This window comes from Haliotis rubra, unplaced genomic scaffold (assembly GCF_003918875.1).
Source record: "Haliotis rubra isolate DU_JTF1 unplaced genomic scaffold, ASM391887v1 Scf337, whole genome shotgun sequence".
In the NCBI taxonomy this organism is placed as follows: Eukaryota; Metazoa; Mollusca; class Gastropoda; order Lepetellida; family Haliotidae; genus Haliotis; species Haliotis rubra.
Window position 1 is genome coordinate 982,852 of NW_025767010.1, and position 23,062 is coordinate 1,005,913.

General features: G+C 39.7%; 1 protein-coding gene across 1 annotated transcript in view; it reads right to left on the bottom strand.

The window, feature by feature from the left end:
* Positions 1-3,957: 3,957 nt before the first annotated feature.
* Positions 3,958-23,062, bottom strand: part of LOC124284459 (serine palmitoyltransferase 2-like) — a 30,035-nt gene continuing 10,930 nt past the window's right edge. The window contains exons 2-13 of the mRNA XM_046720539.1: positions 20,133-20,303; positions 19,003-19,157; positions 16,466-16,611; positions 16,174-16,298; positions 15,622-15,715; positions 15,132-15,237; positions 11,433-11,652; positions 10,676-10,802; positions 9,445-9,580; positions 8,800-8,929; positions 8,196-8,300; positions 3,958-5,408 (exon numbers count right to left, since the gene is read on the bottom strand). Coding sequence (XP_046576495.1) covers positions 5,406-5,408; positions 8,196-8,300; positions 8,800-8,929; positions 9,445-9,580; positions 10,676-10,802; positions 11,433-11,652; positions 15,132-15,237; positions 15,622-15,715; positions 16,174-16,298; positions 16,466-16,611; positions 19,003-19,157; positions 20,133-20,303 — 1,518 coding nt within the window. The 3' untranslated portion in view covers positions 3,958-5,405. The remainder of the gene's footprint in view (positions 5,409-8,195; positions 8,301-8,799; positions 8,930-9,444; positions 9,581-10,675; positions 10,803-11,432; positions 11,653-15,131; positions 15,238-15,621; positions 15,716-16,173; positions 16,299-16,465; positions 16,612-19,002; positions 19,158-20,132; positions 20,304-23,062) is intronic.

A 23,062-nucleotide genomic window follows, 5' to 3' on the forward strand; every position in this document is an offset into this window, starting at 1 on the left:
TCACGCAGTGTCATATAAACATCCCAAAAAATATTCAAGATTTTTTTGTGAGCAGTATATTCATGGTGGCTTTTGTAAAATGTTTCTATTTTCAGCCAGAGAAATGAGCCCTAGCATTCTCTTCCCACAGAGGTTACTTGTCATATCTTCCTACGAACCTCTGTTCTAATACGGCCCTTTCATGGTGCGAGTGTTCAGAATTCGTGATTGGTTGCAATCAGATTTAGTTGTGCAATCAGCGACGTTGTTTCAAAACTGATCATTTGCAAGGCCTCGGTAATTTCCGTATGCTTCGGGAAAACTAGTACCTCTTCACCTGCGCGATGCGTAAACGTTTCTTCTAGACAGAACTCAGTCATGTAATGGCGGATCGATGGCATCTCCATTTTTTATGTTTGTGGCCCCACATTTGCTTGTATTAGTCAGGTTAGAGCTAAGTCGATGTAACACGTGTTCTGATTGGATAGAAAGAAGGGAGATAATTCGTGTTGCGATTTTTGGCCGACAGGGGAGTTTACGAGAACCCGGAAATATGACCGTATTAGAACAGAGGTTCGTAGGAAGATATGACGCATAACCTCTGTGGGAAGAGAATGGCATCACAGAAGTGAAACCAGCTCTACTTGTTACATGACCATATCACAAACACTACCACTGCCTGACAAAGAAGCAAGGCTTTTGTCAAGGGAGAAATTTGCTACTCATGAGATGTAACCTTAGCACTGATTGGTCAGACCACTCACAAGCATCCCTAACACTGAAAGTTGGAATGATTCCTGGACAACTTACAGACAATACTTCACTGCATAGCAACCATTTATTCATAGGTGGCTTATGGGGAGGTAGTGTTTACAAGTCTGAGAATTACTGACAATCACAACAATTTATATAGACACTCTGGGACACATTATCACAGACAGGGTTGAAGAAATATTATTACACACATTAGTGAAGAACTGTTTATTTGATATCAGTCCTAAAATGCATAAGAAAAATAGTTTAAATGAACTTGCTAAAATCACATGTTGAGGCAATATCAGGAATGTACGGCTGAATTTTGAATTTTGAATTAACATACAATATCAATATTCTGCTTTACTGGTGACTTGCTTACTGGCTGTAACCTAACAGCTTATTGCTGAGTTTCTCAGCCAGACAGGCTGTAACCTATCTGCTTATTGGTCAATTTTCAGCCAGAGAGGCTTTGACCTGTCTGCTTATTGGTCAATTTTCAGCCAGAGAGGCTGTGACCTGTCTGCTTATTGGTCAATTTCTCAGACTTAGCAGTGCTTGTCTTATGGATTATGCTGCCAGAAAAATGTTCTGATGTTTCACATTACCTCCTCAATATTGACCAAGACAGTTTTAAAACCAGAAATGGCCTAAAAGTTAAGACTGGCAAGAAAACTGAGAAATGTCTCCCAATTAAATCTCTTCCACTTCGCCATGTAAGATCCCAAACAGATACAACTGCTTTTGATCAAATTCCAAGATATCACATATGTCTTATAATACACTTGGTAATCACTCAACTTCCTAAATGACTTAAAACTGTCAAGCACCAAAACAAGAAGAAGTTATTTCATACAAACTGTACAAGTAAAAAATGACCTGTTTCATAATTACTTACTGGCTTCATGTCCAACCCCTTGAACGTCAATGTCTCACTTGAAAAGTTTGTCACAGATGCTGTGGTATTATGAAACATTACTAACTCAACAATTTGGAAAATGCCAGAGTTAAAACGAACACCTGGCCAAAAAAGCTGCATTAGACAATATCAGTCAGTGCAACTATTGAAAAAGGCCACATCAGCAGTGTTGTAGGTAAATGTATGTTTGGGCAAGAGAATCCTAACAATTCATAACAACCTCAGCATGGAATGGTACAAGACTTAGATATACTCAGTGCATGACATGCAGAACATAAGAGACACATACTTTTATGCTCTTTTATACCCCAGAGTATAAAACAGACTTAATAAATTTCCCTCCCAAACTTGTACACATTTTCATGGCTGACCCTGAGGACAATTACCTGAGAAGTTCAACCATAAAATCACGCCAATTAAGTTTTTAGTTAAATTTTCCTTAAACCTTTGTTTTTCTGTTCCACTTTCTCTGCCACTTGCCCCCTTGTAAAACTGACTGGTGTTGTTTCATTTGTGGTAATATTGCAAGTGAAGGTTTAACTGCATTAACCAACTAGCTCTCACTCTGGTGATAATATTGCCAGAAATTCCTTGAAGGTTTTGGCTTCAGAGCAATGACTTCATCGATAACCTCAGCAGCTTCCTGTAACTGGTACATGAAAGCTGCAAGGATCTCTGACCCAAAGTCAAGTATGAAAGACAGAAATTGAGCATCACTTAGTACCTGATGAATACAAACTATAAGCAACAGATGCTTTTTCAGTTAATTGCAAGGAATTCGCCTTGCTGGAGTTATCTCCCCTTTAAATGATACTCATATGGGAACTGACCTACATGAGCATTATTTTTCACAAAAATTAAAAGGGATAAAAAGAAGGAAAATGGTGCCACAGAGAAACAATCTAAACTTCTAATAAAAAGATGACCAGCATGCACAATGAAAGAAATTACTTTGTTCTTGTCAAGTTCTTCTTATATTATAATACTTTAGAAATTATGCTGGAAAAGTGTTCAATGAAACATATGTAGGTTTGCAAAGCATATTTGCTCAATTGATGGTGTTATGCCACGAATGCCATAGGAATATTATGTTTATCAAATTGTGTGAATTCATGATGATCTTCTGTTAACCAAAATCATGTGTATACCATGGTAATTTGATGCTAACCAATACTTTAGGAAATTCACATCAACAAGAAAATTGTAGGAAATTATGACAATCTAGAACAATGCAGATATATACAAAATAATGTCACCATAGGTTTTCCCTGCAAAACAGCAGCTCGCCTTTATAAATCGATATTATGAAGTATGGAATGATTTCAGCAGATATCCATCATATTCAAAAGCAATATATATAAATCACATTTCAATAAACTGTTTCATAATTAGGCATTTATAAATCTAAAATCACTCACAATATTATTATAATGCATCTACTAGTAGTTGCATAGCTAAACCCATCATGTCGGACAAGAACATCGCGACTGACTGTGAGATAAATAAAAGTCTGATGCAGATAGTGTGCAAAACAGTTGCTGACACTGAGCTTGGTCAAACTATGACATCAATTCCCTGTCTCAACTGCGTTTCATTTGCAGATAAAGTGAGTGTGTGAATTGTGTTTTGATTTGATTTAAACTAGATGCATACCACTTTTGATACCCACAAACAAATAAAAAAAATAAAACTTTTTGTATTGATGAATGAACTCTCTCTACAACATGATGCATCAATATACCAGTCAATTAAAACACAATTTTTAATGTTTTGTTTTAAAAAGCCTGTAAGGATTATTTCAATATGATTCTGCTATATTCTACTCAGGTGTGGAAGTGATTTAATCATTACAAAGTGTGTCAATATGTAGGTGTATTTTAGTAACAAATTAAAGGAGCACTACCTCGATCGCCAGGACATCATAAGCGACTCTTCTGACATCAATTCCTCTGAACTGTAAATGATCACTCAATGGAGTCACTGTAAAGAGGTGTTCAGGTGTTCTCATCGCAATTATCTCCCCTGGAAAAACTCTTAAATGTATAAAGTTTTAAAAATCTTATAATCTTTCCCTCCCTGTAAATCTTGCATTGCACTATGTGATTATTGTGCTGTCAACCGAAAACAAATTTTTAAAAAGAATCCAAGTTTTGATATGCAATAACACTTTGGTAAATGGTAATGACATAACTAAAAGGTAAATGAAATTATGACGTATTATGGATTTTCGGCCATCAAAGAGTGGATATGATTGTTTGTTTTGTTAGGTATTTTGCCATATATCTATCGAGTGTATTCGTTTTGATATATATATATGTAAATACAATGTTGTCTCAAATTTCTCATATTTGTGATATGTATTCATCATTATTTGGCCCTGCGTAACATAGATTTGGTCAGTTACAACGTACTGAGAAACCTTGTCAGCAGATACTCCTTAATGCATGAGGCTTTTGGCCAAAATATATTTATAAAACTTTCATCTCTACCTTGCCACCCAAAAATAATCAGAATTACTATCTTCCATCACACATTTTACAATAAATGATCTAAGAAAATCTAAATTCTATTGTGCCCCAACAGAAACAAGATTTATATCAGCTCTCCACTAGCCTCGAAGTATGGGAATCTTGAACAAATGGAGAGCACATTTCACATATTGTCATTCGTTTGATCAGTTAGTTCCACTATAATCCCTGTCATGAGTTCATAGCTGTATGTTTTAGATGATGAAACAAGATGAAGTTCATATGATAAACATTGTTTTGATAAGGATCCTATCAAATAAATAACACCCAAACAAGCAATAAATAACAACAACTTAGCTGCAGAACAGCACCTCATGTCAGAGGAGCTTTCAAGAAATACATATCGGCAAATCTTCACTGTCAACGTTTAGATACCCCTCAGATACATACAACTTTTCATGGATATATACCTCAAACACTACATCTCTTTATGAGTAACTGTTGACAGATGTCATTTTAACATTACAGTGGAATAAAGGTTGTCTTTTAAAACAAATAACTCATATCAATATACTGATACACAAAAATGAACATATTGCTCCTTGATAATATTTAAGTTATCAAAGTGATTTGTATTTATCAACAAAAGTATTTATAGAAAATCTTTGCAACGACTTGCCCTAATAAACATGGTAATTTTAAATCTTTATCGTCTCATTCATACAGTTACAGTATCTTCCATTCTCTATACAGTGTCTATTTCAATACACCCACACTGCGGCTTCAACAGATGACAGCCCATCGTTCCTTCATGTCTAAACCAAGGTAATCATTGCCGCTGTATGTAGCAAATAACGATATGCAAAAATACACACATATTCTTTGTATCCAGTGAATCAGGAAATCGTCCAGCTTGAAAGCAACGAATCTTGGGCATCTGTGGATTTCTGATGAAGATCACACTTGTGACTGCACTGGCATTGTGTTTGTGAACAGGTGTATATTATACTGGTCAAGATTTGCTGTGGACCACATCTCTGACTGATGAGGCTCAGCAAATATTGAGCATTCAGCACATCATGTTGAGCATATATTCTTCATACTTGGTTGGTGAGATCTTTGTGAGATTTCATGAGGCTACCATGGTAACAAGCAGTAAACGCTGAGCTGATGGACTTGGTCCACATAGTGAAAAAAACATTCAAAATGGCTGAAAACGCCATTAAGAGGTGCATGTTTTTTAACATGCACTTTGTTCTGGGTGTTCAGGACTTGCTTGGAATATTTCACTGAAACAAGAGAAGTCATAGCTGAAATACCAGTTTTCAAAACAACTAGAAAACATTAGAGTCAGTCAGACATTAATAGAAAGAAGGTGGAAGGCTTGTTAATATGCCCCACCCACCCTCGATTAAAGATATACATATCCCCTAATAATATCTGCAAAAGGTCATTCTTGTATCCAAATTGCTTCCTCTAAAATTTGTCCAATCTTGAGGTACTGTGCGCCGTGTCCCAAACATAAGGCAAGGGAAGTAACTCTGTAAAACATAATTCTTGATGCTGCTGCAAGGATTAGGGACCAGTTCAAATGTTTAATGCTGGCTAAAATACTTAAAAATTTCGACACACACCCCATCCCCTAAAAAACTTTATTCTGAAAATGTTGCATTCTTGAGTTAAGTGGCCCTTTTGGGCATTCTTGTATTTTGCCCTGCTTTTCAGAACGTTTATCGAGTGATGTTCATATAATCAGAGTCTGGAATTTTGTGTAACTAGAAGGAAACACCTCTAGTACTGTCATTGACAAAACCGTACCTGGCTGAGAGACAAGATGCTTTCAATGACAACACCGACAGAATATGAATGAAAATAGTGTCAATGTTATCACAGTCAAGTCTCATTAATCCCACGTCCGTTTATCCGACAATCAGCTTTATTCGACACTTTTATTGGTAACAAATTGAATAAACGTAATTTAGTCTCTTTAATCCGACAGTCCCGCATTCCGACTCCGATAGCCCCAATTACAACCGACTGTCATAATCACTTAGTTCTTAGTCCTGTTAATCCGACACTGAGATTAGCAACGTGTGTGATCAATTACCCATGAATACACTGCCACGTGTCACTGAGGATGTTATGATACGCCAGGAGTAATGAGGATTATGAACACAAATTCTGCCATCTGATGAACATCGTATAACTGCTGTAAAACAGGAAGTCAAATCTATTATAGCTTGCCAAGGGAGCAGCCGTTCGGCCGTTTTATTGTTTAGACTCATGTTTAAATGCAAGCATAGATGAAGATTTTGTAAATGTTTCATGAAAATAGGAATGGTTTTGAAAACACTGAATACTCCTCAAGAATATCAACACATGATCGAAACAAGCAGTTTGATTGGCTGTCAACAAAATGCCTGCTTCCTCGCACGTGTTCACTTCAAGAAACCATTTTGTATTTGTGAAAGACACAGTTCTCATCAAATTCATGAGGTGAGGTGAGGTGAGGTGAAATTGGGTTTAACGTCGTGCTTGAGAATATTTCGCTCATATGACAACGTGCATGCGTGTGTATGTGTATGTGCGGCTGCTTGTACTAGCCCAGACTGAAGCTGGTTTTATAGTGCCAGCTCAGTGAGATACACGCCGCAGTGAAGCATGAATACCCCACTCAGACACATTATACTGACTCCGAGCCGACCAGTCCTTGTTGTACCCATTAATGCCGAGCGCCAGGCAGGGACCAACAAGTACCATATTTCAACATCTTTTGGTATGACGCGGTCGGGGATCGAACCCGCGACCTTCCGCTCTCCGGGCGGACACTCTAACCACTACACCACGGAGGCGGTTTCAAATTCATGAACAAGGTTGGAAATAATAGATTTATTGATACTTGTTACATCTACTCTTAGATCTATAGGTGTTCTATTCTGATTTCTGCATCGAAGTCGACACATAGATCTGGAGTTCTACTTTTCACACACACAAATTTAATGACGTACGCATTGTTTAGCTGTAAAATGGGTGATCTAAAGTCGATAATCGATTATGGTTTAAGAAGTCGATTCCCAACACTAATTGCACACACACACTTAATATGAATCATGATTGTCCTGTTTTTGACCATGAACGTGATCTGTACTTAGAAATCGATAATCCGACATACTCGTTTATCCGACAATTTGCTGTGCAACGGACGATGCCAGATTAACGAAACTTGACTGTTTATAAAACTTTGAGAACAAAAATTGATCTTGTAGGAAAATGAAAACGGCCATTAACCCCTTTTATTTGACATCAAGCTTTTGAATTGGTCCCTTATGTATCAATAGTGTTAATGAAAATATCTGTCCCTTGTGAAGCTGGATAGGACATCAGGATACACCTTCACTTGGGTCAAGGACACCTGTGAAATAGACATAGGTCAAAGGACACCCTGTGAGGTAGGTCAAGGACAGCCTGTTAAATAGATATAGAGTGCAATGGAGGTGGTGAGGTGAAATTGGGTTTAACGTCGTGCTTGAGAATATTTCGCTCATATGACGACGTGCATGTGAGTGTATGTGTATGTGCGGCTGCTTGTACTAGCCCAGGCTGAAGCTGGATTTATAGTGCTAGCCCACTCAGGGGTGGAAATAACCCATTGCCCGACGTCCGAGTCCAGTGTTTTTTTCTGTCGGGCAAGCAAATTTGTATATCACACTGTACTGGTGTCCAGTTGACTTTCCAATGTTAATTATGTCGTATATTTAAAAAAATCAACAAGAAAACGGCCAGTATAGTGGGAAAATTATCAGGTCAAGTGATTTTACATGTGCCACTGTACCGGAGTACACTAGCAATTTTAAAGTTATTTCCACCCCTGCCACTGAGATACCATGCCGCAGTGAAGCATGAATACCCCACTCAGACACATTATTCTGACTCTGAGCCGACCAGTCCTTGATGTTCCCATTAATGCCGAGCGCCAGGCAGGAACCAACAAGTACCAAACCATCGAACCCGCGACCTTCCACTACACCACTCTCTAACCACTACACCACGGAGGCGGTAGGACAGATTATGGTTACCTGAAGGTGGGGCTCTGGTTCTTCCTTTAGCGTGTGTGCTGGAACTGGCAGACGTGAGTACTTCAGATGCAACTTGTTCCCCACATCTTCAATAATCATCAGAGCCTGAAACGTCAGAGATACAATCATCCAACCTGGTGATTTCAGCTAACTGTTCAACGCAAAGAATACATCAGCCATATGTCAAACATTTCAAACATTCAAACGTTTGAATTTGAAAAAATAGAACTGAGTCATATTTCTCTGCTTCCCTTCCATTAGATGTGATAAATTACTTGGGTCATAAAAAACTTCAATAAGCTATCACTGGTAGAACTTCAATACTGAGTTCGACTCATAAAACTACCGTACAACCCATCCTACTATTATCTAATGACTCTCATTAAAAGTAGTCATTGCATCTCGGATCATGAAAATAACTTAGGTCCATATTTTGTCTTTACACTTAAGACCAAATGTTGTCTTAAATTGGGGATAAAAAATATAATATTTCTGTTCTGGACATCCATTTATAAGATGCATAAACACAGAACAGAGGACCATCATTATGTCTGCATTCACTATCAAGAAACCTATTTTGAATGCTACCTTCCAAATGACTTACTTTATCCAGCATCTCTTTGGTGTGAGCGCCAGACAGACAGAACCTGGCTCGAGATTCAATGATTGGAGTAGCTGGGAATCCAACCACCACAATACCTAGACCTTTCTCCAAACATAAACGACTAAATGCCCTGGAAGAAAGATTATAAAGCAGTTTAAGATAAAGTTAGGTTTTCCACAAAATATATATCAACATGTATGAAAGGTCAAAACAATGACTCGTGAATGAATGTGTTGGGTTTAAGGCTGATTTGAACAGAATTCCAGTTTGTTTAAAGGGAGGTAATTACATATTTTTTTTACGTATCTTCCAGACTTCAAAGTTTATTTCACAGACAATTTTCGTTATCCCCCAAAAGCAACTAAGGATATTTCCCCCCTTGCAAAGCACTATATTTTCACCAGCCAGAAAAGTTAGACATAATAACTGAACACTGCTGATAAATGTCTGAGATGTTAACCACTTTGGTGAAAAGACTCGAAGCCTATGACGTATGTCCACAATACCCTTATAGAACAGTATGCATGTAGTGAAGTGCTGATAAGAATTTCACAACACTGATTGTTTACAGGTTGTTGTGGCACAGCAGTTACAGTGCTGACTGATGCATAAAAGAACGTTCACATAACATCATCAATAACATACGTTGTCTTGGCAGGCATGTAGAGGAGCATCGGCACGACAGGTGAGTCCTTGTTACCATAGACAATGAAGCCCTTTTTCTGTAGTTCTTTGCGGAAGTATCTAGTATTCCAGGCTAGCTGCCTAATGCGTCTCAGACCTGTGCAACATATAAGGCATACAATTCTGAAAATAAAATATTCCTGACCAGTGTAAAATAATCATAAACTAGTTTTAATTACACTAACCGTGGTCCCTATTCAAAGATGAGGTAGAAGTGACAGAATTTGACAAGTTCATGTGATTGATCCTTGATGGATACAGTTGTTGCTATACTCAGAAATATTCGAGTCTGAACCAACATTCCAGTGATTCAATATTGTGAGGGGTGATCATCTCCATTGGAGACCTGAAGCATGTTCAGAACCGCGAGTGCCCGCGAACGCTAGCGATCGCTCGATCCTGAACGCCTGTGCCTGTTTGAGCCCCTGCGAACCATCCCTCACAGCTGCCTCGACAAGCGAACCAAGATGGCGACCATGTTTAATGTCATTTGTCACCACTCGCCCCTTTCCGTAACCTCCAACAAGCAGACAAGAAGCTATTTGGCTTGTCCCGGAATAACACGAGTTGGTTATGAATGGTTTAATGTAACCAAGGCAATAGTGTGGGCGCTTGTGGTTCTGAACACGACTCTGCTATCAGTCAAGTCAATGAGTCTGACAACCTGATCCACTTCGTGGAGTCTCGCAGTCAACATAGGTTGCTGGGGCCTGTTCTAAATCAGATTCACCACTGGGACGCTTGAATGATATTGTCTGCTTAAATCATGATAATAGGCATTAAAATACAGTGTGTGAGTAAGTTAATTACATATTATTTTAGCAGTCTACCATTCAAAGGGACTCTGGGAGTGAGTGACTTAAGAAATATATCATCCTGTTCAAATTTTTTGTTTGTTTGTTTGTTTTTTTGTTTCACACCACAGTCAACAACATTCCAGTTATACGATGATAGTTTGTAAATAATCGATGTAAATAAGGATGTCAGGACAGACAGACAGACTCCATACTTATATCCCAACCCACTTTGTGGGACAGGATAGCAATTCCTGGGTAAACACGGGGTCTTAACAAATGTATTCAAGTGGCATTTCAGAAGCTTTTCTACATAATAATGAAGACCTAAGAGGACACTGAAAGAATAAAGAAGTTGAAATCCACAAGTCAACATTTCCTGAATTCATAACACACACCTAAGTTGGTTCCATCTCTGCCCATGATGATCTTCATTGAGTGGATGATCTGCCTAGCTACAGGAGGGGAGATGGCGCAAGCATAGATGGCGCTGTGGGAGTTCACTTTCAAGTGGTTGATGAGGCGCTGGAATGAACACATACGGTAAGATGAGTGCGTGTGTTAGGTTACATGTTCCTACATCAGTATTTCAGTTTGATTTATATGATATTTTCAATCTTTGGATGCCACAAAATCTCCAATTGTTATAGGCTGATGTAGAAGGATTCTTTTGTATGTTGTTTAATGCTGCACTCAGCAATATTCAAACTATATGGCAGCATTCTGTAAATAATCGAGTCTGGACCAGACTGACTGACTGACTGAGTTTGGTTTTACGCCGCTTTTAGCAATATTCCAGCAATATCATGGCGGGGAACACCAGAAATGGGCTTCACTCATTGTACCCATGTGGGGATTCGAACCCGGGTCTTCGGCGTGACGAGCCAACGCTTTAACCACTAGACTATCCCACCGCCCCCTGGACCAGACAATAGAGCCATCAACAGCATGAGCATTAATCTATATATGCAAGTGGGATACGATGACAGAAGGAAGGCTGGGAAGTAAAACAAACCTGGGAACTTTCGAATAAGGTAAGGTATCTCAGACTCTTATCTCATCCAAGGGGACATAAACTTAATGGTCATGAGATTCAAGACAGGCCATTGAGAGACAAGTCAGTCCAATGTTTTTAGTTAATTCCTTGAAACCAACCTTAGTTCCTCCGATGTATCCTCCAGCTGCACCAAAGCTCTTGGTGAATGTACCCATCAACACATCCACGTCTCGTGGGTCGACATTGAAGTAGTCTACAACACCGCGGCCGCGTAGCCCCATGGCTCCGATACTGTGAGCCTCATCCAGGTAGATGTATGCCTTGTACTTCTTCTTTAGAGCAATGATGTCAGGGAGTCTCACTATCGACCCTTCCATGCTGTAAAAGATCATTCAGAAACATTTGTTAAACAGTTCTTAGACAGTACTACAGCACCATTACTTATAAAATTGAAAGGGTTAATAACTTGAAATAGGAACAAAATAAACACAATGGTGGTATGCACTTTAAAAATGTACACACATATATCCCCCTTACAATAACCCCACTTTCCCTGTACCCCTCCATACTTGTACCCCTTGACAAGACTCCTCTACTCGTACCCCTTGATAAGACTGCCCTACCTGTACCCTCTAATAGGTCTTCCTCCCCACCTGTACCCTCTAAAAGGTCTCCCCCCACCCCATGTGTACGACAAAAATATAACTCTGCCCTACCTGTATTCCCTGATAGTAGGTCTGCCCCACCTGTACCCCATTAATATAACTGCCCTACCTGTATTCACTGATAGTGGGTCTGCCCCACCTGTACCCCATTAATATAACTCTGCCCTACCTGTATTCCCTGATAGTAGGTCTGCCCCACCTGAACCCCATTAATATAACTGCCCTACATGTATTCCCTGATAGTAGGTCTGCCCCACCTGTACCCCCCATTAATATAACTCTGCCCTGCCCTACCTGTATTGCCCCCCTGATAGTAGGTCTGCCCCACCTGTACCCCCATTAATATAACTCTGCCCTACCTGTATTCCCCTGATAGTAGGTCTGCCCCACCTGTACCCCATTAATATAACTCTGCCCTACCTGTATTCCCTGATAGTAGGTCTGCCCCACCTGTACCCCATTAATATAACTCTGCCCTACATGTATTCCCTGATGGTAGGTCTGCCCCACCTGTACCCCATTAATATAACTGCCCTACCTGTATTCCCTGATAGTAGGTCTGCCCCACCTGTACCCCATTAATATAACTCTGCCCTACCTGTATTCCCTGATAGTAGGTCTGCCCCACCTGTACCCCATTAATATAACTCTGCCCTACCTGTATTCCCTGATAGTAGGTCTGCCCCACCTGTACCCCATTAATATAACTGCCCTACATGTATTCCCTGATAGTAGGTCTGCCCCACCTGTACCCCATTAATATAACTCTGCCCTACCTGTATTCCCTGATAGTAGGTCTGCCCCACCTGTACCCCATTAATATAACTGCCCTACATGTATTCCCTGATAGTAGGTCTGCCCCACCTGTACCCCATTAATATAACTCTGCCCTACCTGTATTCCCTGATAGTAGGTCTGCCCCACCTGTACCCCATTAATATAACTCTGCCCTACCTGTATTCCCTGATAGTAGGTCTGCCCCACCTGTACCCCATTAATATAACTCTGCCCTACATGTATCCCTGATAGTAGGTCTGCCCCACCTGTACCCCATTAATATACTCTGCCCTACATGTATTCCCTGATAGATAGTAGGTACCCCCATGTAATTCTATAAGGTCTGCCCCACTGCCCTACATGTATTCCCTGATAGTAGGTCTGCCCCACCTGTACCCCATTAATATAACTCTGCCCTACCTGTATTCCCTGATAGTAGGTCTGCCCCACCTGTACCCCATTAATATAACTCTGCCCTACCTGTATTCCCTGATAGTAGGTCTGCCCCACCTGTACCCCATTAATATAACTGCCCTACCTGTATTCCCTGATAGTAGGTCTGCCCCACCTGTACCCCATTAATATAACTCTGCCCTACCTGTGTATTCCCTGATAGTAGGTCTGCCCCCACCTGTACCCCATTAATATAACTCTGCCCTACCTGTATTCCCCTGATAGTAGGTCTGCCCCCCACCTGTACCCCATTAATATAACTCTGCCCTACCTGTATTCCCTGATAGTAGGTCTGCCCCACCTGTACCCCATTAATATAACTCTGCCCTACCTGTATTCCCTGATAGTAGGTCTGCCCCACCTGTACCCCATTAATATAACTCTGCCCTACCTGTATTCCCTGATAGTAGGTCTGCCCCACCTGTACCCCATTAATATAACTCTGCCCTACCTGTATTCCTGATAGTAGGTCTGCCCCACCTGTACCCCATTAATATAACTGCCCTACATGTATTCCCTGATAGTAGGTCTGCCCCACCTGTACCCCATTAATATAAACTGCCCTACCTGTATTCCCTGATAGTAGGTCTGCCCCACCTGTACCCCATTAATATAACTGCCCTACCTGTATTCCCTGATGATAGTAGGTCTGCCCCACCTGTACCCCATTAATATAACTCTGCCCTACCTGTATCCCCTGATAGTAGGTCTGCCCCACCTGTACCCCATTAATATACTGCCCTACCTGTATTCCCTCTGCCCTACCTGTATTGCTCCCTGATAGTAGGTCTGCCCCACCTGTACCCCATTAATATAACTGCTGCCCTACCTGTATTCCCCTGATAGTAGGTCTGCCCCACCTGTACCCCATTAATATAAACTGCCCTACCTGTATTGCCCCCCTGATAGTAGGTCTGCCCCACCTGTACCCCATTAATATAACTCTGCCCTACCTGTATTCCCTGATAGTAGGTCTGCCCCACCTGTACCCCATTAATATAACTCTGCCCTACCTGTATTCCCTGATAGTAGGTCTGCCCCACCTGTACCCCATTAATATAACTCTGCCCTACCTGTATTCCCTGATAGTAGGTCTGCCCCACCTGTACCCCATTAATATAACTCTGCCCTACCTGTATAGGTCTGCCCCTGATAGTAGGTCTGCCCCACCTGTACCCCATTAATATAACTGCCCTACCTGTATTCCCTGATAGTAGGTCTGCCCCACCTGTACCCCATTAATATAACTCTGCCCTACCTGTATTCCCTGATAGTAGGTCTGCCCCACCTGTACCCCATTAATATAACTGCTCTGCCCTACATGTATCCCTGATAGTAGGTCTGCCCCACCTGTACCCCATTAATATAACTCTGCCCTACCTGTATTCCTGATGATAGTAGGTCTGCCCCACCCCCACCATTAATATGTACTGCCCTACATGTATCCCTGATAGTAGGTCTGCCCCACCTGTACCCCATTAATATAACTGCATCCTACCTGTATTCCCTGATAGTAGGTCTGCCCCACCTGTACCCCATTAATATAACTGCCCTACATGTATTCCCTGATAGTAGGTCTGCCCCACGTGTACCCCCATTAATATAACTCTGCCCTACCTGTATTCCCTGATAGTAGGTCTGCCCCACCTGTACCCCATTAATATAACTCTGCCCTACCTGTATTCCCTGATAGTAGGTCTGCCCCACCTGTACCCCATTAATATAACTGCCCTAACTGTATTCCCTGATAGTAGGTCTCCTTACCTGTACAAGATTAATACAAGCCTTCTCTAACTGTACCCCATTATTATAAGTCTCTCTACCTGTACCTTCTAATGACAGGTCACATCTGATCCTTTTATAAGTCTCTCCAATCTGGATAACTTGTAATAAATCTCCCTTACCTGTATCCTAATAGAAACTCTCCCCTTATAATACCACTTTATTCTATTTCCTGCCTACCTGTACACCCCTTCTACAACAATGAGAATCTTCTTCCAGGGTCGGTGAGTACGAGGCTGCCCATGGACCACAGCATCAGAGAGTTTCTTTTCTAAATCCTTCAAATCTGAAAATGAAAGAAAAATCATGACAATCTAAATCTTGCATCAGGTTTAAAGGAAAGCTCTTATCATTTCACATTTGATACAGCAATTTCTGAGAAGTATCAGATTATATTCTTGCAATATTCCCCCCCCAAAAAAGAGTCACTCAGCAGTATTCCAGCTGTAAATAATTCAGTCTGGACAAGACAATCCAGTGATCAACAGCATGAGCATCGACCTATGCAATTGGGATACGATGAAATGTGGGAACCAAGTCATTGAGTCTGACAACCTGATTCTGTTAGTCGCCTCTTACGACAGGCATGGGTTACTGAAAACCAATTCTAACACGGGTACCCATAAACTTTCGGTCCTGGTGAACTAGTGGTAACAGGCAAGAACCTTACTATTATGTTTGAATATTCTGATTGTAGCACCACTAAGCCGAGCACCCAGGACAAGGGAAGCGTGGTTCAGTTCATCGCTGAGGATGAGACAGCCCTGGAAACAGCAAAACATGGATCAGGAAACAGCAGATATTTATGCATCAATTCATAATGGCAAGTTGATAGACGTCATCCACTGATTTCTCAAATGCATTCCAAATTTCACACTATCACTCTTGTTAAGAATCCAAATGTCAGAATGTCAGTGTAACTATAAACAATCACTAATGCATGGAAAATTGTTCATAATGATATTGCACCAAAATTCAGTAATATACACTCATAGAAACGAATAAGGGAACACTTGAAAGTGCAAGTGTTCTTTTATATATTTCCAGAAATTCACTCACAGTGCAATACATACCCTGCGAAGAAACCTAGAACAGATTAAAGGAACACTTACTTTCACGTGTTCCCATATTTGTTTCCATGAGTATAGATTCTGGTGCCACATCAAACAGGCATTGCTTCATAGAGAGATGAAGAGTAGATCTTTCCAATACTTCTACTAACCTTATCCACCAGGGCAGGCATATTCATGGAGTTGGTGGCGAAGCCCATTGGGAAGGTGACAGACGCCTCAACTCCCAGGAATTCAGCCATCAGGTCATCCAGCTCCTTGTGAACTTCCAAATAACCTGACAACAGAAGATGATTATAACTGGAATGTTAAGAAAATGGACACACCAGGTAACACATTTTAGCTGTTTTTCTCTCAAATATTCATGCAGTTCCTGTTGATTCTCTCTGTCTCAAAAAGAGAGAGACAGAGAGAGAGAGAGAGACAGACAGAGAACACACTCACCCAGTTCCTGCCTGCTGGCACAAACGCCTACTCCTTCCTCCAAGGTCGTGACCTCCACTGCTTCAGCACATGGTCCTGTGTTCTCGGCAAAACCAAGGTAGTTGTATGACCCAAAGTTCATAACTGTTTTCTTCTTGCCTGTTAGCCTTGAAAATACAATTGTTTGTTAGAAACAGAAAATCCATAATTCTTTTTATGATATTTGAAGGACAATATATATCTTCATGAATACAACCCATTTTTCTTAGAATGTAGAATTATACCATTGTCAATATATATTTAAAACTATGACAAAACTTTTCTAAACTGTCAAGTCAACACTAACTCTTTTCTTTTCTGCAGCTCCATCAAACAATACACTAAGATGGTAACAAAGCACATCTTTACTCTCCTCTATGAAGATCAGGGTCAGAATTGGTTTTCAGCAGTCAAGGGGCAGTGAGATAGCCTAGTGGTTAAATCGTTTACTCGTTATGCTGAAAGCCAGGTTTGATTCCCCACATGGGTACCATGTGTGAAGCCACTTCATGATACTGCTGGAATATTGCTAAAACGGTTTAAAACCAAACCGCTCACTCATTATTACACATTGTAATTTTTAGTTATTAGCATTTAACACAGGGGACAAAATCTTCGAAATATGCATCATCAAATTTCCTAAAATAACGATGTGAACTATGTTTGATTATTGTCATTCAAATCTATGAATTATCTATCAATTTCATGATAATAGCAAGTTAACACAATGAATAATGCATATATCGGTTTTGTAAATGGAGTGTGTCATAATTTACATTTTGCCTGCGCGACAAGGAAACAAGAGTTATTAGAGGATGACAAATCCCTCAGCCCCACAAACTGAAAAGATCAAAAGGGACCAGTTGACAACATGGTCTTTATGTATGCGTGTTGAAGAATACCGTAGACAATTTTAGCGATCTAGTCTGGAAAATCACACCTCTATGAACAGAGTCAAACTCAGACTTGTTGCCATGGAAATGGAAAATATATAAAAGCGAAAAAAAAAAAAAGTAGCAAAATGCACCAGCTGACAACTTGGTTTTTGTGTGCACACAGTTAAAGAACATGTATTAATTTTAGAGATATGGTCTGGACAATCATACCAATATGAACCGTCAAAGTCAACCTTGTTGCCATGGAAACTGGAAACATTTTGCAAGTTGTGCTCTGGAAGCACCATGGTTACAGACAGACAGAGAGACAGACAGACCAAGTGTCAGTTATATCACCCTGAATTGTATGCAGTGGGATAACAATATCTTCAACTGAAGGAACAATAGGCATGATTCCTGTGACATATACAAAGCTACATTATTGATGAAATGCTAATAAATTCTAACCAGCCATTCTTGGGTTTTTTCTATAGTAAATACTTATTGTGTCTGCCATGTTGCAATGTGGAGACTGCCATGAACAATATTACCTTGTCAATGTAATGGCAGCATACCCAGGAAACTAGGCTGAGTACCACTGATTGATTGATTGATTCATATTTTTTAAGGTTTCATAAACCAGGCCCATTTTACACCGAGACATTAATAAAGGTTTGTAAAAGTCCTAGAACCATAATAAAGCAGAAAGCCACCCACATGCTTCGATATAATCAAGAATTTCTTTCTGAATTTCATGGCGAACAATAGGGGGCGCAGCAAATCCACTCTGCAGCAAATAGGATACACATCATGAATATTGAGTAAGGGATACAATAATGAGTCAGCAGTTGATGTATTCTTCATTATATTGGGTGTAACAATAAAATATTTATTGAGTGAGTGAGTGAGTGTGGTTTTACGCCGCTTTTAGCAATATTCCAGCAATATCACGGTGGGGGACACCAGAAATGGGCTTCACACATTGCACCCATGTGGGGAATCGAACCCGGGTCTTCAGCATGTCGAGCGGACGCTTTCACCATTAGGCTACCCCACCGCCCCAAAAATATTTATTGTTTTGAAAATGTTGACAGTTTTGATTATCATGACAATGACCAGTGACCACATTACTGTAAACTTAAGGTAAACTTAAGTATACGGCCATTATCCTGCCTATTATCATTGGTTATTATCCTGCCTAGATATTCTAGTTTGTCTATCTCGTTTTGATAAATAACATACAAACACAAGTAAAACCACCCTTAAAAAATATAAATATTCAATTCTAGTTACCACAAATAACAAAACAATTTTATGAAGAGAAACATTTCATTCACAAAATACATAAGTGAATTGGACCAGAACTAGCAAACAGTATCCCTGGAATATAACAGTTCAGTCAGTGAGAGGTCAATATTGAGAACTTAAAGAGACTTCACCATTATCTGATGTTGAGGTACATATTTTTGCAATGCAGTAAATGTGATAAAGTACTATGATACAAATTGCCCACAGTACGCCATGAGTTATCTCCCCTAGTCTATACATACTCACATATTTTTGCAATGCAGTAAATATGATATAGTACCATGATGTAAATTCCCCACAGTACGCCATGAGTTATCTCCCCTAGTCTATACATACTCAAAGTTCCATCCATGGTCAGGGGTGACACGTTCCAGTGTGTCCATGTAGGCTCCTGCAACGCTGCAGATGGGCCGGTTCCAACAGTCCCGTACACGGCGGTAAAGGTTCCGTGTGTAGAAGCTCTCCCAACTGGCCAACAGTGGCACAAACCCCTATGACAAAACAAATATGTCACCACTTAACATGACATACGTAACAAATATTCACAAAGGTTCACAATAACTTCAACTGATTTGGCAAATGGTTCACTAACTTCAAAATATATACTATATCCACCGATGTGGTAAATCCACTTGAATATAAAATTCATTTTGAGGTATTGATATTCAGTGGAACCCAGATAACTGGAAACCTTCTGGACAAGATTTATGTGAAACGAAATATATTCTATTATGTTTCATTTAGCCGAAAATATGGCTTCTGAATCTGGACAGTGAATTTCAATTACCAACAATTTGTCTCAAATTTTACTTTTTATATTGAGTATATTAAATTTGGTATTATATCCCTCATTCCTTCACATAAAATCGCTGAAGGGATATGACGTAGTTTTTGACTGAGCATAATACACAAACAATAATTCCCATGCATTACACAATAGCGGATTGTTATTTTTTGCACATCCAAAGAATTTTGTTTGTGAAGCGATACAGATATTCAGACATTCGTTTATCAGGACAATATCTGAGAAAAGGCAAGTGTCCACAAATGCGAGGTTTAACTGTAAATGCAATCACTGTAATGAGACTCATTCTTCCATACCAAAGAGTAATTGAAGCTTATATTTTGAAATTGTAATAATTCCATTGATGGTCAAAGTGAAAATACGAGAGGAACCACGTTGGTCAGACCTAGCTGATTATACAACTCAGATTTGTTCCACATATCCTGAATACAGGATGAAATTTGTTCTTGAAAATATTACTTTCAGATAGGAAACAAAAACCATTGACTAAATATATTACAGCATTGTACCAATAAGTATAACCATATTTTCCTGCTGGATTTCATATTTTTAAAAAGAATAATTGATTTAATGTTCTTTTTAAGCTTCAGGTGAGGTCTTTGCTGCAACAATCAAGAGAGGACAGTGAAAATGTTACACACTTGGCTGAAACAAAACTTACAGGCATTTTAATTTCTGTAATGGCCTTAGTTGTTTCCAAACCGTGAGAGCGAAGGAAGTCCCGGATGTGTCCGACCACGACAAGGATTCCATAGCCAATGTATGTGATGATAGCGATGAGCAGGGGGGTTTCTTCAAATGACTCGTAAAAGTCTTCCTTCCAACTACTTAGCTGCAAACAAAAACAACAAGAATAACTCAAACATTCTCACCTCTATCACTGTCTTTACACTACAGCTGTGGTCCAAACAATATCATGTAGGGGAAAAGATCTTATGAAGAGGAATAGGTAAACTAAGTTCAAACTGTGAATAAAAAAATGAATGTTTCCATAAGGGACCGTTCATAATTTATGGCCGAGTGTGTGTGTGTGTGTGCGCGTGCGTGCGTGTGTGCATGTGTGATGATTTTTATGGAGAAGCATGTACAATGGGAATGACCCCCCTAAAATATATGTACAAAGTAAGTGACCCCCCTGCATGTCATGTACAAAATCAATGACCCCCCCTTCCCCTTCCAATATTTTTTAAGCATAATAATTTAAAATATTTTTATGTACAAAATTGCTGACCCCACCTAGAAATGTGAACAAAATTGATGACTCCCCTACCTCCCCAGGACAAAATGGGTGACCCCCCCTTAAAATCATCATCACCCCTCCTAGCCATGAATTATGAACGGTCCCTAAGACCTGTGCTGAGGGTATCTCAGCTGACACTTTGTCACAAAACATGTCTGATACAAGATAACGTCAGGGTCAGGTTTGATCCGTGGCATTCTAAATTTACGGTATCAAATGGCTTATATAATTAAGTCATGTGTGAGAAAAACATCGGTTATGTTTCATATCTGCATCTTCAATTGTACCATACGTCAAACCAGAAGAATTGGTCCCTTTAGGTTTGTTAAACAGAGAGCCTATCATATAAACTATACCAAATTTCATTACATTGTGTACAAAAATGGCAGATTTAGGATGTAAATAGCTTTCTAAATACAGCTGGTGTTGTCATATTGAAACCCCACTCCCGGTTTGTGCGGACCTATCGTCATCCTTTTTTTGTGACCGGGTCGTTAGTTGAGGGCCCAAATCGGCTTGCAGAAATAACAATAAAGAATTGGTAGGTGTCATGAGTGGTGATTGATAGGCCAATCATCCATGATTATGTTTACATCAAGTTTAAATCGATTGCATGTGATGGTAGCGTAGCGATTGGCAAAGCTGGCAGATGGGGTACACCAAAGCGTCCAGCATTGTCATGATTTATTGTACTGTGAAGCATTTCGAGTCGGGGGTCATCTAAAAAAAACCTTTAATTTAATCCTTAATCCTTTCAAAGACACGAGGGCTGGTGGTACTCACTGGGTGATTTCATCACTAGTGGGAGCACAATTTCATCTTTGTTGATCACTTGTTTTTAAGGAGATAATATTTAGAGATTCAGGTTGTGCATTCACACCGGGCCATGATCAAAAGGACTGTGTAAAAGAATTCCCTCTTACAGTAACCAAGTGACCACACAAATTTTCTTCGATAACCTTTGAACCATTCTGGAAAAGTTGAAATATAAAAATATAAACATGTTAAAGACTATATGTGATGACCTGCTTCAACATTAAGACCTTCAGACCTGGCGAGCCTGGAAGAAGATTCAGGCATGGGCGCAAAAAAGCAAAAGATGGAGAAAATAAAAAGTGTATGACCATCCATCATGAAAAGGTAATGGACAACTGCCATTATCTCGCTCAAGGTGAATTGACATCTACTGAGGTCAAGGACAGATCAAAAGTCATCCTTTCCCTTCAATTCCAAGGGACAAAACCTAGATAAATATCTTTATGAGTGCCATGGCTATCATCGAGTAAATGGGTTAAATGAACCGTCAGAAATGTTGTGGACTTCACGTGAAAACAAATAATCCCGTCTGCAACATGCTCAGCATGACTAAGTGTGTCTGTCATAGGATCCAGTGTATTACTGCATACAGGAAACAAATAATCTCAACTGAAAAAGCCCAATATACAGCCACTTTGTAGGTATGGTTGTGAGGACTCTATATCCTGTTTGAAGCAGCTTGTTTGCTTTTAAGGCCATCAAGTCAACTGAGCATGACCACCAGAACCATTTATCCCCTCCAGCAACTAGCATATAATGGTGGACACCTGTAGTAAACCAGAATCAGCCGGAGTTAGCCAGCTTTCTAAGGGTGTCCAGCAGACAAGTTGGGAATTTTTTTTTTTGAAACTCGTGTTTTCCTGAATACAAAGGAGTTTTTATATTGTATTTTGCTGTTGCAAAAACTTGCATCCAACGCAATGACGTAAAACAAGCATTAAAACTTACTGCTATTTTTTTGTTATCAGTTAAATACATATTCTCTAAATATAGACACAAAATTAGTTATTTGTCATTAAATTAACATGAATAATAGAAATTTCTCAAACCAATTTGGGGAATTTTTAAGTCAAGTACTAAAACTGAAATTATAATAACTTTTTTGGCAATATTTGACAAAACATCTGATGAGAAATTTCATCAACCAGTAGCAAGTGTAGTTCCTTGTCTTGATACAAAAGAAACGTACTGTCATATCATTGCAACTCCCAATGCACCAGCCCATTTCATCCCTAATATGCTAATTTGGGGTTAACATCAGATACTCATTGAGTCTAGATACTTCCCGGTCATCTGTGTATACTGCACATTCCTTTATTTACTTTAGCGAATACACTGTTTGTGTTAACACAACATAAACTTTAAAAATGATAGCCAAAACCTGACTTGCCATAAATGTGGTTTTATGCCTGAGTGAACAATGTTCAAGCCTGTAAATAATCACACCTGTGCAGGTACAGAATAGCTGATGAGGACCTGTCCATGTTTATCTGGTCATGATGACTTGTAATCAGCCAGGTCACTGTAATCACCAT